The sequence below is a fragment of the Stigmatopora argus genome, chromosome 14 (assembly GCF_051989625.1).
Source record: "Stigmatopora argus isolate UIUO_Sarg chromosome 14, RoL_Sarg_1.0, whole genome shotgun sequence".
In the NCBI taxonomy this organism is placed as follows: Eukaryota; Metazoa; Chordata; class Actinopteri; order Syngnathiformes; family Syngnathidae; genus Stigmatopora; species Stigmatopora argus.
The window spans coordinates 1,428,926-1,443,392 of NC_135400.1; the positions used below are offsets into that span (position 1 = coordinate 1,428,926).

Below are 14,467 nucleotides of genomic sequence, written 5' to 3' on the forward strand. Positions count from 1 at the left end.
ATCAACAGCTGAAATATGCTTTAGCGTGAGTCGTAAGAATGAAGGACTATGAGAATATGTCTGAAAATGAGTGTGAACGTGAATGGTTGTTTGTCCCTTTTGTGTTTTTGATTGGCCGACCACCGAGATATAATTAATCAATTAGATATCAAGGTGGAAAATGATTTAGCAAATTGGAATCGATTTCGGAATTCGCCAATAAGCCGTTTCACGGATGGCAACGCCAAATTATGGAAAAATATTTCGTCCAAGGAAATATTTAATGAAAAAGCAGCAGTACTCCAAATGTGAAATTTGAAGTGGAGAAACAAATCTGCTATGCGAAATTTGGGAGCACTGGAAAAAACAAAGGCAGTGCATGATATGAAATTCCAAAGTACTATTGATTTATAGTGATAATGGCATCCAAATTGTGTTAATAGAAACATTGGCTGTATTGACAAGAGTTTCCATATTTAGTTCCGGAAAAATATGGAAATCCAATTTGGTGGAATGTACCAGATGCCATTATTCACTACACGATTGGAACAGGAGGATGAGGCTAATCATATATCTGCATAAAAGAAAAAACTTTAAAGAAACGCATTAATTTTGGGTTGGCGAAGGGAGATGGTGTTTCTTAACAGGAATCATGGAGAGCACGCGTGAGTAACCCAGGATAAGAGTGTCCGTGCAAGATCCACCTGGTGCAGTGTAAGAAGGTTCTCTCATAATATGCATTTTAAAAGTAATGAGTTTTAATTGGAAACTAAAGGACAAAAGTGGTACCATCACTCACAGTTGCGCCCGGCCCCAGACTTTGTGCCCGCCAATGGTGAGCTTAAAGGTTGACCGCCCGGACGGGCGGGTCAAGAGAGGGAATGTGACGATGGCAAGAATTGGATCAAAGTTGGACTCAAAATTGGACTCAAAAGTGTCTGAACAAAGACGCAAATGTTTAACATTATTGACTATTTTGCTTGCTGGCGTGTGCTTTGTGTGGACTATGTTGATGGTGCAGGATGACAGAAGGAATGGAGTGAAAGGAGAACAAGTGATGGTGTATCATTCCTGGAATGGAACGGTATGGTATGAAGCAGAGCGAGATGGTGGTAAGACGCTGACACAGACACAACAATTACTGCTAAATCTGAAGTGTAAACAATCGACACAGGTGAACGCTTGGGTGACAATTTTGAACTGGACTCAACAATGGCTTGATTTGTTAATGGAAAAGAGAAAGCCCATTTTTGACACCCATGTTGCACAACAAAATGAAAAATGTGTCTTTGCTAGCAGGAATCCCTCTCGCTCATGCTGATGTTTGGATGTGGTGTGAAGAGAAAGTGTAGTACGATAGGCTTTCCTCCAATGCCTCAGGTAAGTGCGCCATAGTAACGCTGATCATGACAATTAAGTGTGACAGCATTGGACATGGAGACCCAACAAAGCGTCTCCTGACGGTCGTCTTGCCGGGGCATTGGAGGGTCTGCGCACGCGGAGTAACAAAATGACCAGAATTAATTTTTTACTGATTTTTACGAGAATTAATTTTTTACTGATTTTTTACTAGAATGAAATCTTATACTGATTTTTAGTTTTCTACTGATTTTTTAATTATTTACTGATTTTTAGCTTATGGTCATTGATTTTAGCTCGTGTTAAACAATAAAACAAGGTATTTGAGTGATGACCTCAGTAGTCTGAGGTCATGAGAGGGAATGAAGGAATAATAATAGTTTAAACCTTAAGGTATTTCATTACATATTGCTACATTCTGTGTGTGAGATTGTAAAGTGCTGAGCGTATGAACAAGGCAGAATGTTGAGGGGGGTCAGAGCACAGGATGCCATGGGGGATGCAACAGTGGAATGTTTGCAGATCCCGTGGGGGTTGCACCAGTAGAATGTCTTACAGATGCCGAGACGGGAGATAAGATGAAGGCAGATGCAGTGGCTGAATGGAAAAGTACAAACTGGGAGGACCCGCATTAGAATCTTCAAGAAAGAAGGACCAGTGGCCAGGAGGCCTGCGTTGTTGTGTCATTTGCATATTGTGGACTATAACTAAGTTTGTGGGCGGCTCGGAGAAGGAGAGAGAACGACGACGACGACTGGTGGCAACATGCGTCTGCTTGCACCGACTGAGAGGGCCCATGACCACAGACTGATGTCTTGAAATTTGTATGATAGAAATAAATCCACTCGTGTGTGAAACTGCTAGCTTCCTGATATCTCTATATCGCAGAACGAGCGCGCAAATTATTGGAATGAGTGAAAGTCGGGTAAGGTTACAAATTGGAGTCAGATTATTAACTTAACTTTAATATTTATAAATTCTAAATTCCAATATCATTAATAAAGCTCGGACAACTTCGAAGCTAGCAAGCCTGTCAACCGGGAACGGACATTTTCAGCCCTAAATCGAATAAAAACTTAGGCCAGAAATATGACAGGGCAGGCTCGACTTTCAGCATTAGCTTCGATGGCAATAGAAAAGGAGGACAGAAATAAGGATGGATTTTGTGTACAAATAAAAATGATTTTTGGTGAGTAAAAGGTGGCATTTTTTTAAAAATATTTCAATTGTATGAGGTTATAACGGATGCTTTTTATGTGTTTTGTGGGTTTCATAGCCATAAAATGGTTATTGAGGGTTGGATTGAGTCAGACATACTGGTGTGTGTGTGTGTGTGTGTGCATGTGTGCGTGTGCGTGTGTGCGTGTGTGTGTGCGTGTGTGTGTGCGCGCGTACCAATAGTATACAAAAATTAAGCACTGAAGGCATGTGTACTACCTCTGAGTGTGTACTGCACAGCGATGCAAGCTGTTCTGAGGTGTCTTGCCTCAAATTACGGCCAGTCCAGGCCTCTTGAATTCTTTCTCTCTCCGAGGTCAAAACTTCATGAATTGACTTCAGAGAGGTAAAAACTGCAACACACAAAAACACCATGTTAACAAAAACAATGAAATAAAAAGCAAGACCAATAAAAAAAAGCTTAGATAATAGTAGAATCTCATTCTCTTTAATACCCAAATGGTGATATTTACTGTATCACTGTATTTAGGAAACTGATAGGCAAGAGATAATATCTTCTAAAAATCTTAGCCCGTCTTTAGATTTTACAACATGACGATGACATGCCTTAAAAATTGCTGTGACACCACTAATGTGCTATTTTCAAGTGTGCAGTGTGGTGGTGCATGAGGGTACCTACTATGATGGCATAGATTTAGAAAACATTTTTATTTAAAAAAATAATAATAAAAGAGGAAGAAAAATCCCACATTTTATAAGCAGAACAAAAGCTAAATCAGAGAAAATAAGCAACTGGCACACACCCCTCTGTGAAACAATGTAGATGTCTTGTTGGAGTTTCTTCGCTTCTGGGGAAGTGACTTGAGGATTAGACAGCTGTGAGTAGACATAGTCTGGGATAGATTGAACAGATCTGAAGTTGGTACTCAGGTGGCTGGAAGTAAACTGAAGGACACAGACGGCAGAATATTTAAATTGGACCTTCTGCTTGCCCATTTATTGCATGTTGTATTATCTGTAGAATATATTAATAGGTTATTTTCCTTCCCAAAGCCAAAAAACACTAGCAGCTAAATGTCTCCAAACAAAAAAAGCATACAGACATGCCCTGTCCAGTCTTTCTGAGGATTTTCTTCTAAATAAATGAAATATGTTTGAGATAAGTAGAAGGATAACACAGGCACAACCTAAAAAGTATTGAGTGCTGAATCTCAATAGCAAGAAACTCTTGTTGTGTTGCAAGATGGCGTCACCTACGGGTGCATTGGCTCTTTGCTCTCCAGATTGATGTTTTGTTTTCTCAATCTTATCGTTATTTACTAACATCTGCGAGGCAAACTTTTTCTACGTTCGACAGGATTTAATTACTCTCGGGAGGAGATGCGATATATCAATCACAACAGATTACCAATGAACCTACAATATTCCCGAGGACATCGAGACCACCGGGATCTCCGTGGATAGTCAGCCCACTCAGATTACGACGGAGGTGGCGTAGGGAAAGAAAGCAAAAGCGCAGATGCGACATATTACCAATTACAATGACAATTATGTGTCTGTTAACGCAGATGCCTCACTAGCAGAGGAACTGAACCGTTTCTTTGCCCGCTTTGAGACTGACAAATCAGACCCAGTCTCAACACATCCACCACCACCCTACAGCAGTACACTGGAGCTTCAGAAACATGAAGTGAGACAGGTACTGCGGACTGTGAACACCAGGAAGCCTGCTGGCCCTGACGGAACCTGCAGCAGTACACTGGAGCTTCAGGAACATTAAGTGAGACAGGTACTGCGGACTGTGAACACCAGGAAGGCTGCTGGCCCTGCCGGAGTACCTGGGAAGGTGCTCAAAGCCTGTGCTGACCAGCTGACTGGTGTTTTCACAAAGATCTTCAATTGTTCCCTGCAACAATCCATCATCCCATCCTGCCTGAAATCTGCCACCATTATCCCTGTCCTTAAAAAGCCAACCATTGACAGCCTGAATGATTATAGGCCTGTTGCACTTATGCCTGTGATCATGAAGTGCTTTGAAAAGTTGGTCGCCCTCACCAGTTTGCCTATAGAGCAAATAGGTCCACTGAGGGCGCCATCGCCGTAGCTCTACACACAGCACTGAGCCACCTGGAGCACCATGGGAACTACGTGAGGATGGTTTTCATTGACTATAGCTCAGCCTTCAACACTATAATACCGGACATTCTGGCTGACAAACTCTCCCACCTTGGACTATCGTCTTCCATCTGCTGCTAGATTAAGAACTTCTTGACCAACCGTCCACAAACTGTTAGACTTGTTCCCCACCTCTCTTCCTCCATTACACTGAGCACTGGCTCCCCTCAAGGCTGTGTACTGAGTCCTCTTCTGTACTCCCTGTACACATATGACTGTACACCGACCCACCAGTCTAACTCCATCATCAAATTTGCCGATGACACCACTGTGGTCGGACTCATCTCAGGAGGGGATGATTCTGCCTACAGAGATGAGGTCAACAAACTGTCTTCGTGGTGTTTGGTGAACAATCTCACACTGAACACCACGAAAACTAAAGAAATAATCCTGGACTTTTGCAAATGCAGCACAGATCTGGCCCCACTCCTCATAAGTAGAGTATGCGTAGACAGGGACCAGTCCTTCAAATTCCTGGGGGTCCACGTCACGGACAAGCTCTTCTGGTCTACCAACACCACGGCAGTGGTGAAGAAGGCCCATAAGCGACTCCATTTCCTGAGGGTACTCAGGAGGAACAACTTGGACACTAAGCTTCTGGTAACATTCTATAGAGCCACTGTGGAGAGCATCCTGGCATACTGCATTACAGTGTGGTAAACTGGAAGCACGGCAGCAGACAGAAAGGCCATGCAGAGAGTGATCAACACTAACCAGAAAATCGGCTGCTCTCTGCCCTCACTGGATGACATTGCCAGCTCTCGCTACCTCAGCAGAGCCAGGAACATGGTCAGGGACCAATACCACCCTTTAATATGCATTACCCTGGGTTCCACAAAGCACAAAAAATTGGGACATTATAAAAAAATAAAAAATGCTTAATTATTCATTCATCTTCCGTACCACACAACGGTCACGAGGGGTGCTGGAAACTATTCCAGCCAACCACGGGCAGGTTGTGAAGGACACCCCAAATTAGTTGACACCCAATCGCAGGGCACAATGAAATGGACAACCACTTAAAACCACACCCCCAAAGAGAGTGAATCAAACCCAGACTGCCCGCATCGAAGTCAGGCGGAAGAACCACTTCACCTCTGGGTAGCAAGGCTCAATTAAGAGCCACACAAATAGAGATCTATTTTACAGAAAGACCCTTACTTATTGTAACAGTTCCTACGCCCAATTTGCGGAAGTGATGCGCTGATGTACCCCTCAGTACACCTCTGAACAGTGGGCTGAACTGGGAGGCTGTGGTTGCTGGTGCATGTAATGTTGATCGTGAACAGATCAAAACAGAATCCATGGATGGAAGGCTTTTGAGTATTCTTGCAAGGAAAGGGAATAACTGATTTGTTTTTTAATATTAGAAATGCATATTTGTTAAAGTTGAGCTGTTACATTGGTTTCCCTAGTGAAAATTAAAAATTGAAATGGTGCCTAATAATTATACACAGTAATAGCCACCTACACAACCGATATGCTCCTAAAATAGCTAAAACTAAAAAAGCTCTGCTACCACTCCCAAAAATATTCAGCTTTGCTATTACTGTAAAACCTCTATTTGAGTGGCACCTCGATTTGAACGGCACCTCTAATAGAACGGCACCTCTAATTGAACGGCACTCTCTAATTGAATGGCACTATGGGAAAAGTTTGAAAAATAGAGCGGCAAGCCGGTGAAATAGAGGTTTTTCCTCAACCTGAGCAGGTGGTCAGATGGCAAGCGCCTTCTTGCCTGGGATTTATTCTGTTGTCACATTAGTGATGCCACCAAGAAGCAATTGAAGCAGCTCCATATTGATGTGGCCGTGATTCCAGGAGGCTGCACCAAATTTATACAGGCCCCCAAGGTCTACAGGAACGCCCCATTCAAGGCCAAAGTCCAACAGTTCTACTAGAACTGGATGTCGCACGGCGAGAAGAACTATACCAAATTCGGCAACATGCGAGCACCGACCGCTCTCAACGGCTCGAAGGAATGCCAGATCCATTGTTTCAGGTCAGACGGCCCGATTCAGACTGGTTTGCAACTTCTCCAGCAAGCGCGACCCAATGCTGGCGGCGATGAACGTGAACTCACTCAGACACTCGACGCTGATGTGGAAGGTGATGTGTATGACAAGGACAGCTACAAACTGCGACGTGTCACTTCATTTTCACCAGTGAATTTGTAATTACTTCCCTTTAATCGCCTTGTATTTGTGCCTTTTGTTAAATAAATATGTATGTTACCTGGTTTCTCTTTTCATCCATAAAATTTACCGCATCTTCTCAAAATTCTGACCAGCTAGTCGAAAAATAGAGCGGTACCTTCTAATTGAACGGCACTAAGGGGGAAAGTTTGGAAAATAGAATTGCATGCCGTTGAAATAGAGGAACTCCCTGTATATAGTAGATATATCATTATTTGGATTTGTTTTTAAAAGTACTTAACTGAATTTCAATAAGGCTGTTTTGGCAAAGGTTTAAAACAATAAATACAGCTAAGTTTGAGCAATCAATTTAATGTCACAATAAATAAAAGTGCATGTAAGCCATACCCATTTAAAACAAACCTCACCCACTTCCTTCCAGCTTAGGTACTGCTCAAACCCAAATACTGCCCCCATTCCCTGAGTAAAGATACGGATAGAAATTGTTTAGTTGGTTAAATGGATAGAGGTTCAGACAAAGACAGTGGTGCACTCACTCATCCTAACCTGTACCCTCAGGATTAAAGCCCTGATCGCCTACAACCCGAGATCATTCTAAAAACCCAACCCTGAATACAACGCAAGAAAAATGAGCCTAGTTTAAAAATAAAACTTACAATTCCTCCCATAGCTTCCACCCGAGACAATGTTCTGGAGTGGCCATGCATTTTGCCAGTCTTCTTCCTGGGTTTCTCCAAGGAAAGATTCTAAGTGGATTAAAACAAAAAAGGTGGGATGTTTGCTTAAGGGGTGTGTATTTAAAAAATAAATGAATTATAAATACACATGAATAAAATATACACATCATTTTATAATCATACAAAAAGCCAAAAAGCGGAGTAACCTGCATGCTGATGCGCATCTCTAGATCTGTGTCTGAGATTGGAAAACCTCCTTCCAGCCAATGGAGTCGTTGGATTAGACTTGCAAGTTCTGTCAAATCTGTCTGGCAACGAGTCAAGTCTGGAAGAAAAAAAAGATTAATTTTATAAGTTTTTATCCATGTTTATTTTCTACAGTGAAATGAGCTATGTTTGGAGGTTTACATTGTGTATGTGTGTGTGCGTGTTTGTGTGTGTGTATGTATGTGTGTGTGTGTGTACGGGTGTTTGTGTGCATGTGCGCGTGTTTGTGTGGGCGTGTGCGTGTATGTGTGCGCGTACATGTTTATGCATGCATACATGCGTACATACACACAGTCGGGCAAATAAGTATTTAGTCAACCACAAATTGTGCAAGTTCTCCTACTTGAAAAGATTGGAGAGGCCTGTAATTGTCAACATGGGTAAAGCTCAACCATGAGACAGAATGTGGGAGAAAAATAACAGAAAATCAAATTGTTTGATTTTTAAAGAATTTATTTCCAAATCAGAGTGGAAAATAATTATTTGGTCACCTACAAACAAGCAAGACCTCGGTCTCCACTCATTACCTGTATTAATAGCATCTGTTTTAACTCTATTGGTATAAAAGACACCGGTCCACAACCTCAGTCTCTCACACTCCAAACTCCACTATGGCCAAGACCAAAGAGCTGTCGAAGGACACCAGAAACTAAATTGTAGACCTGCACCAGGCTGGGAAGACTGAATCTGCAATAGGTAAAATGCTTGGTGTAAAGAAATCAACTGTTGGAGCAATTATGAGAAAATGGAAGATATACAAGACCACTTATAATCTCCCTCGATCTGGGGCTCCATGCAAGATCTCACCCCGTGGCGTCAAAATGACATCAATAACGGTGAGCAAAAATCCCAGAACCACATGGGGGGGACCTAGTGAATGACCTACAGAGAGCTGGGACCACAGTAACAAAGGTTACTATCAGTAACACAATGTGCCGCCAGGGACTCAAATCCTGCACTGCCAGACGTGTCCCCCTGCTGAAGCCAGTACACATGCAGGCCCGTCGCTAGAGAGCATTTGGATGATCCAAAAAAGGACTGTGAGAATGTGTTATGCTCAGATGAAACCAAAATTGAACTTTTTGGTAGCACACTGGTTCTCGTGTTTGGAGTAGAAAGAGTACTGAATTGCATCCGAAGAACACCATACCCACTGTGAAGCATAGGGGTGGAAACATCATGCTTTGCGATTGTTTTTCTGCAAAGGGACCAGTACGACTGATCTCTGTATAGCAGGGGTCTCAAACTTGCGGCCCGCGGGCCAACTGCGGCCCTCGGGACGATAATTTGCGGCCCCCGTCTTAATATGAAAGATTAATGTTCGTGCGGCCCGCAAAATTGATATGAATGACACTTGTGTTCGGAGCAATGTTCCCTCTAAGCTGCGCGCGTGCGCAATTGCGCACTACTTTCGTCTTCTCTGCGCAGTAGCAATCATATGGCGCGCAGTAAAAAAAAAAAAAAAAAAAAAAAAAAAAAAAAAAAAAAAAAAATCGATTTTTTTTTAATTTTATTTTTTATTTTTTTTACCCCTTTCCCCATGATGGCGCCGTTTAAGTGGCAGCCAGTGGCAGTAGCGCTGTCCATTCATGTTTTTCGTGTTTTACAGCATGTTTTACATGAAAAATTAGAGGGAACATTGACATGCACCTGCTTGTGGCAGGTGTGATACTGGTGTGCCCATAGCGAGCAATGATGATGTCGTGACCGGATGATTCGCCTAAAGACGTTTCGTCGACGGACGTTTGACAGACGGACAGGTCGTACTAGTATTTGTTAGTTTAATGATTAAATACAAATACTAGTATTTGTATTTAATCATTAAACGCTGTTTTCAGCTGGATTTGACCGAATTTGAGAGCATTTTGAGCCGTTTGGCGAATGGACGTCTATAGACGTTTTTTTGCCTCCATCGCGATATCATCCAGTATTTGTATTTAATCATTAAATGCTGTTTTAGGATGGATTTGACCCGATTGCTGTCATTTTACGGCTCGGTTCTGCTACATCTGCCTGCCCAAGAGTGCTTATTCCCGGACTGCCATGCCCGCCCAAGAGTGCTTATTCCCGGGCTGCCATTGATGGTAGACGAACATTGATTTTTACTATAATTTAGACAACACCGGCGGCGGGCCGGATTAAAAATCCTAACGGGCCGTATATGGCCCGCGGGCCGAGGTTGAAAAACTTGTACACACACGATCCGGCGGGGCGAGCGTTCGAATCCCGTTTCGGCGAAACCTCCGTTCGGCCGAATGAACGTTCGGTGGAACGTCCATTCGGCGACCTGCCCGTCTGTCAAACGTCCGTCGGCGAAACGTCTTTAGGCGAATCATCCGAGTACCGATGATGTCGCTCACACTGGTACTCAGTGCGCTCAGGGAGGTTGTCTTTCTGCTCAGACCAACAAAAAATTAGAGGGAACTTTGGTTCGGAGCTGAATGAACCAATCACGGTGAGGTATACGGCTCTGGAGGGCGGGACATCGGCCGGGCTGTCCAGTGCCTCGCTCACTCACTCATTCATTCCTCCAATCAGCTGGGCGGAGGAGAAGCCGTGAGGCCGATCACTCCGCTCGGCGCGCACACTCCTCCGCTGCTCTCAGCATAGAACTGAATGAGGCGCTATGATCCGTGATCCAGCCTGTGTCAGTGTCTGTAGCCATCTCCGCGATTGAAACGGAGAGCGAAAGTGCACATGCGCCACAAACCCGCGCGACTGAATGTGAAAGATCAACCCGAGACTCATTCCAAGTGGAAAAACATATTACAGAGCCCCAGAGATGTCTCTTTCAAAGCCTGCCGTGAAGAGAAAGGTCGGTGATGAGCACAGACAGTTTCAAGAAAAGTGGGGAGTGCAATATTTCTTTGTTGAACACAGGGGCACCCCGACATGTTTCATTTACACTGAAAAAGTTGCGGTGCACAAGGAATACAATTTGAAACGTAATTGTACTACGAGACATGCTGAGGAGTACGAAAAATACCAGGGAGATGAGAGAGCCAACCAGGTTGCCAGTCTTAAAACACGTCTTCTGAGGCAACAGGATTTTTTCAAGAAGGCTACCAAAGACAGTAATGCAGCAGTCAAAGCTAGCTACGCCGTTTGTGAGTTGATTGATCCTGTGCTAAGTGATCCCAAATGGCTCATGGACTTGGCTTTTCTTGTTGATATGACACATGAGCTTAATGTACTGAACAAGAAGCTACAAGGCCAGGGGCAACTTGTCAGTGCTGCCTATGACAACGTGAGAGCATTCTGCACTAAACTTGTGTTATGGAAAGCCCAGCTCTCTCAGACAAACCTTTGCCATTTCCCAGCATGCAAGGCTCTCGTGGATGCAGGCACACCATTCAGTGGTGAGAAGTATGTTGAGGCCATTTCGAAGCTACAGGAGGAATTTGATCACAGATTTGCAGACTTCAAGACACACAAAGCCACATTTCAAATTTTTGCGGACCCCTTCTCCTTTGATGTGCAAGATGCCCCTCCTGAGCTTCAAATGGAGCTCATTGACCTGCAGTGCAACTCTCCACTCAAAGCCAAGTTCAGGGAGGTGAGTGGAGAAGCAGACAAGCTTGGGCAATTTTTTAGAGAGTTGACCCCCAGCTTCCCTGAACTTTCCCGAAGGTTCAAGCGGACCATGTGCCTTTTTGGGAGCACATACTTGTGTGAGAAGCTCTTCTCCACCTTGAACTTCAATAAGTCCAAGTACAGGTCCAGACTTACTGATGAGCATCTTCAAGCTCTACTGAGGGTCTCCACTGCTTCCTCCCTCAAGCCAAATGTGACTATGTGAGAAGAAGCGCTGCCAGGTCTCTAGCAGCAAGGAGTAGGCAAGAGAAGCCGTGTTCAGAATATTTCATGTTCAATGTTCCATTCAAGTTCAGAAAGTTAAAGGTTAAAGAGCTGTTAATACAGACATTTGAAACGGAATAAAAATAATTCATTTTCTCTACTTAGCCAGCCAGTGTATAGCTACTGTATGCTCATTAGTATTATTTGGTTTTGTATTACTGATTGATTTATTTTTTATTCATCTTTAAGTTAATTTATTTAATTCATTATTTTTTGTTAAAAAATAAAGATATTTGATAACGTTGGAATGTTTTAGCAGTGCTTTTCTTGTGGAAATCCTGATGCGGCCCAGTCTCACCCAGACTCGGCCTCTAGCGGCCCCCAGGTAAATTGAGTTTGAGACCCCTGGACTGGAGGGCTTAGAGAACAATACCTGTTCGAGATCCCTGATTTATACAGTGCATAGATTGCGTCTTATTTGAGTCGCCGTTGAAAATGCCTCCGATATATTGAAGTTCCTTGATATGCTAAATGAGTAGCACGTAATTGCGGCATAAATGAATCAACACTGTGGCGTTCTTTTGTACATAATTCAGCTGGTAGGAATGATTTGAATGTTAAATGGGCCCCGCTCTGCAGTTAATATTGAGACACAGGAAGTGAACGCACTTCTCTGAAGATGTATGCGTATTGCTAAAGACTTCCGGGTCTCATTTTGAGAAGAAAAAAAAATAAATAAGGAGGAAAGAGCCACCTGTGGTGCAAATAAATAAATAAAAATAAATTCTCGTGAGGTGAAGAGGTCCGAGGTGTAGCGGCTGGATGAAATGAACCAGCATTATGATGGATTTACACCGTAGATACTGGTGTGAAGCAACCAGTTTTTTTTGGAAGCGGATGCCTTCCTGGACATTTTTATTCAAAGATTAACTCAACATTGCTGCCTGGCTTCATAGTAAGGCCAGCAACATCAGCCGACGATACTACGGTGTGTGCTGACGGCAAGAGGTCCACTCTGCGACCCGCTCCCGATCGAAATACGGAGAAAGTATTTTTTGGGAAGCGGATGCCATTCCAGACATTTTTATTCATAGATTAACTGAACCTGTGGCTCATCAGCATCATGTTTCCATCCCTCGCTTAATTAGGCGAGTACAGTAATCCCTCGGATATCGCAGACAATGGACCCATGGACAGAAAAAGACAAAGGATTTGGATTAAAACTCCCAGTTACCTATTTTTGGGGAATTATATCAAGCGGAGAGAACTATTTTCACTGCAAGTACAGCATTTAAATTTTTATATACACACATTTAGATATTAATACATTACAGTCTTGACATGCTTATAGCTGTAATATTTAATAAATATACATTTTGTTATAATTGTACTTGTAAATCTGTTTAGGCACGAAAACATTTACTAGTTATACTAGGGGTGATTCTACTTCGTGGTTTATCGTTTATTGCTGGCATATGTGGTCTAAATTAACCGCAATAGTCGATGGATTACTCAAGTTGCTGGATTGTCAATTTGCTTTCGTTGAATGTGCTGGAGTTGAGTGCGTATAATGACGTGAAAGGATTGCAGGCTATTTCTGCTTCTAAAGACACAAAGTAAGCAAACTCTCTGAAGTCAGGAAAGCCTCTGCCATCCAAGAGGGCTACGGTGACCTGGCGGTTCCAACGTGAAGCCAGCCAAACAGGAATTTTAAGCATCAGCTTCTGATTGGTGCGTGCTGCTTCCATGTCTTTCAGTACTTGTTGGCGTTCTAAGGTAGAATGCTGTATTTCCAAATCACTTTTATGCTGCTCTTCCATCAATCTATTTTTTTCCTTTTGTTTAATTTCGTTTTACATTGCTTTGTATTGAACTTAGTTTGCAGCTAACTCTGCAGCTGCTTCTATTCTCTTTACAGTGATGTTCGACTCAGAACGATGACTAACTTGTGACATAGATGCAGTTCCATATAATGTGTGCATATTCTTGCATTAGTAGCTGAACATTGTGCTTGGCATCTTTCTCATGGAATTCTCCACTTGTAGAGAGATGGTCTTAAGTTAATTTAACAAAGTCCTTTGTTACAGCCTCACATGCATCATTTTTCCATCTGAGGCATGACTCGCTTTCTTAAGTCCTCAAAGGTTCGATATTTCAATTGTTCCATTTTCTATGTCATCCACGTTGCCCAACTCTGACTCAGAAATGTCTTTCTTTGACGTTTGTCTAGCTGCTCTGATTTTAATTTTTCCATTGTTCATATAGTCTTAGCAAGCATCTCTTTTTAATCTATTTTCTTCATTTGATATTCTCGCATTTTCTCCATAGTTTTGGAATGGCGTTTTGTACGGCGAGACAAGTTTAGTAGTAGCCCTGCACCTTCATCTTCTTCATCCTCTATTTTGTCTTGAAGTTTCGGTTAGCCGTTTCTCATTACTTTCAATTCGTTCCTTTAATTCTTGTCTAGACACAGTTTCACATTCTTCATTCAACCAAACATCTGTCAGCTTGTATTTCGACTTGTATCTTATCAGTTCTTTAATGTCATCCATTTTGTTAGCTAGTAGTTCTGTCCTTAATCTGACCGTCTCCGTTGACCACCACACTTGCTGGCAACTCACTGACGTTTCCTTTTCCATCCGTGGGTCAGCAGTTTGAAGAAACAGGTGCGGGTAATTTCTCACTGGAGCATCCCAGCCAATAAATGGTCAAGTCTTGACTGATGGTTTTCAGTTAATTTTATTTATCCAATTACCGTGAGAAATTGTGCCGCTTCGGCCGGTGCTAAGCTATGAAGAAAAAACTGACTTAAATCCTCCGCGGTTCACATGTCTACTGTTGCTTCTAAGTTTCGGACCTTCACAAATGTCACGCACG

General features: G+C 42.8%; 1 protein-coding gene across 5 annotated transcripts in view; it reads right to left on the reverse strand.

Moving 5' to 3' along the window:
• Nucleotides 1-14,467, reverse strand: part of LOC144088445 (oxysterol-binding protein-related protein 6-like) — a 95,662-nt gene that overhangs the window by 51,015 nt on the left and 30,180 nt on the right. For all 5 annotated transcript variants that reach the window (XM_077618862.1, XM_077618860.1, XM_077618863.1 and 2 more), the window contains 4 exons: nucleotides 7,732-7,850; nucleotides 7,505-7,594; nucleotides 3,321-3,462; nucleotides 2,776-2,909 (listed from right to left, as the gene is read on the reverse strand). In XM_077618862.1, the coding sequence (XP_077474988.1) occupies nucleotides 2,776-2,909; nucleotides 3,321-3,462; nucleotides 7,505-7,594; nucleotides 7,732-7,850 (485 nt within the window). The remainder of the gene's footprint in view (nucleotides 1-2,775; nucleotides 2,910-3,320; nucleotides 3,463-7,504; nucleotides 7,595-7,731; nucleotides 7,851-14,467) is intronic.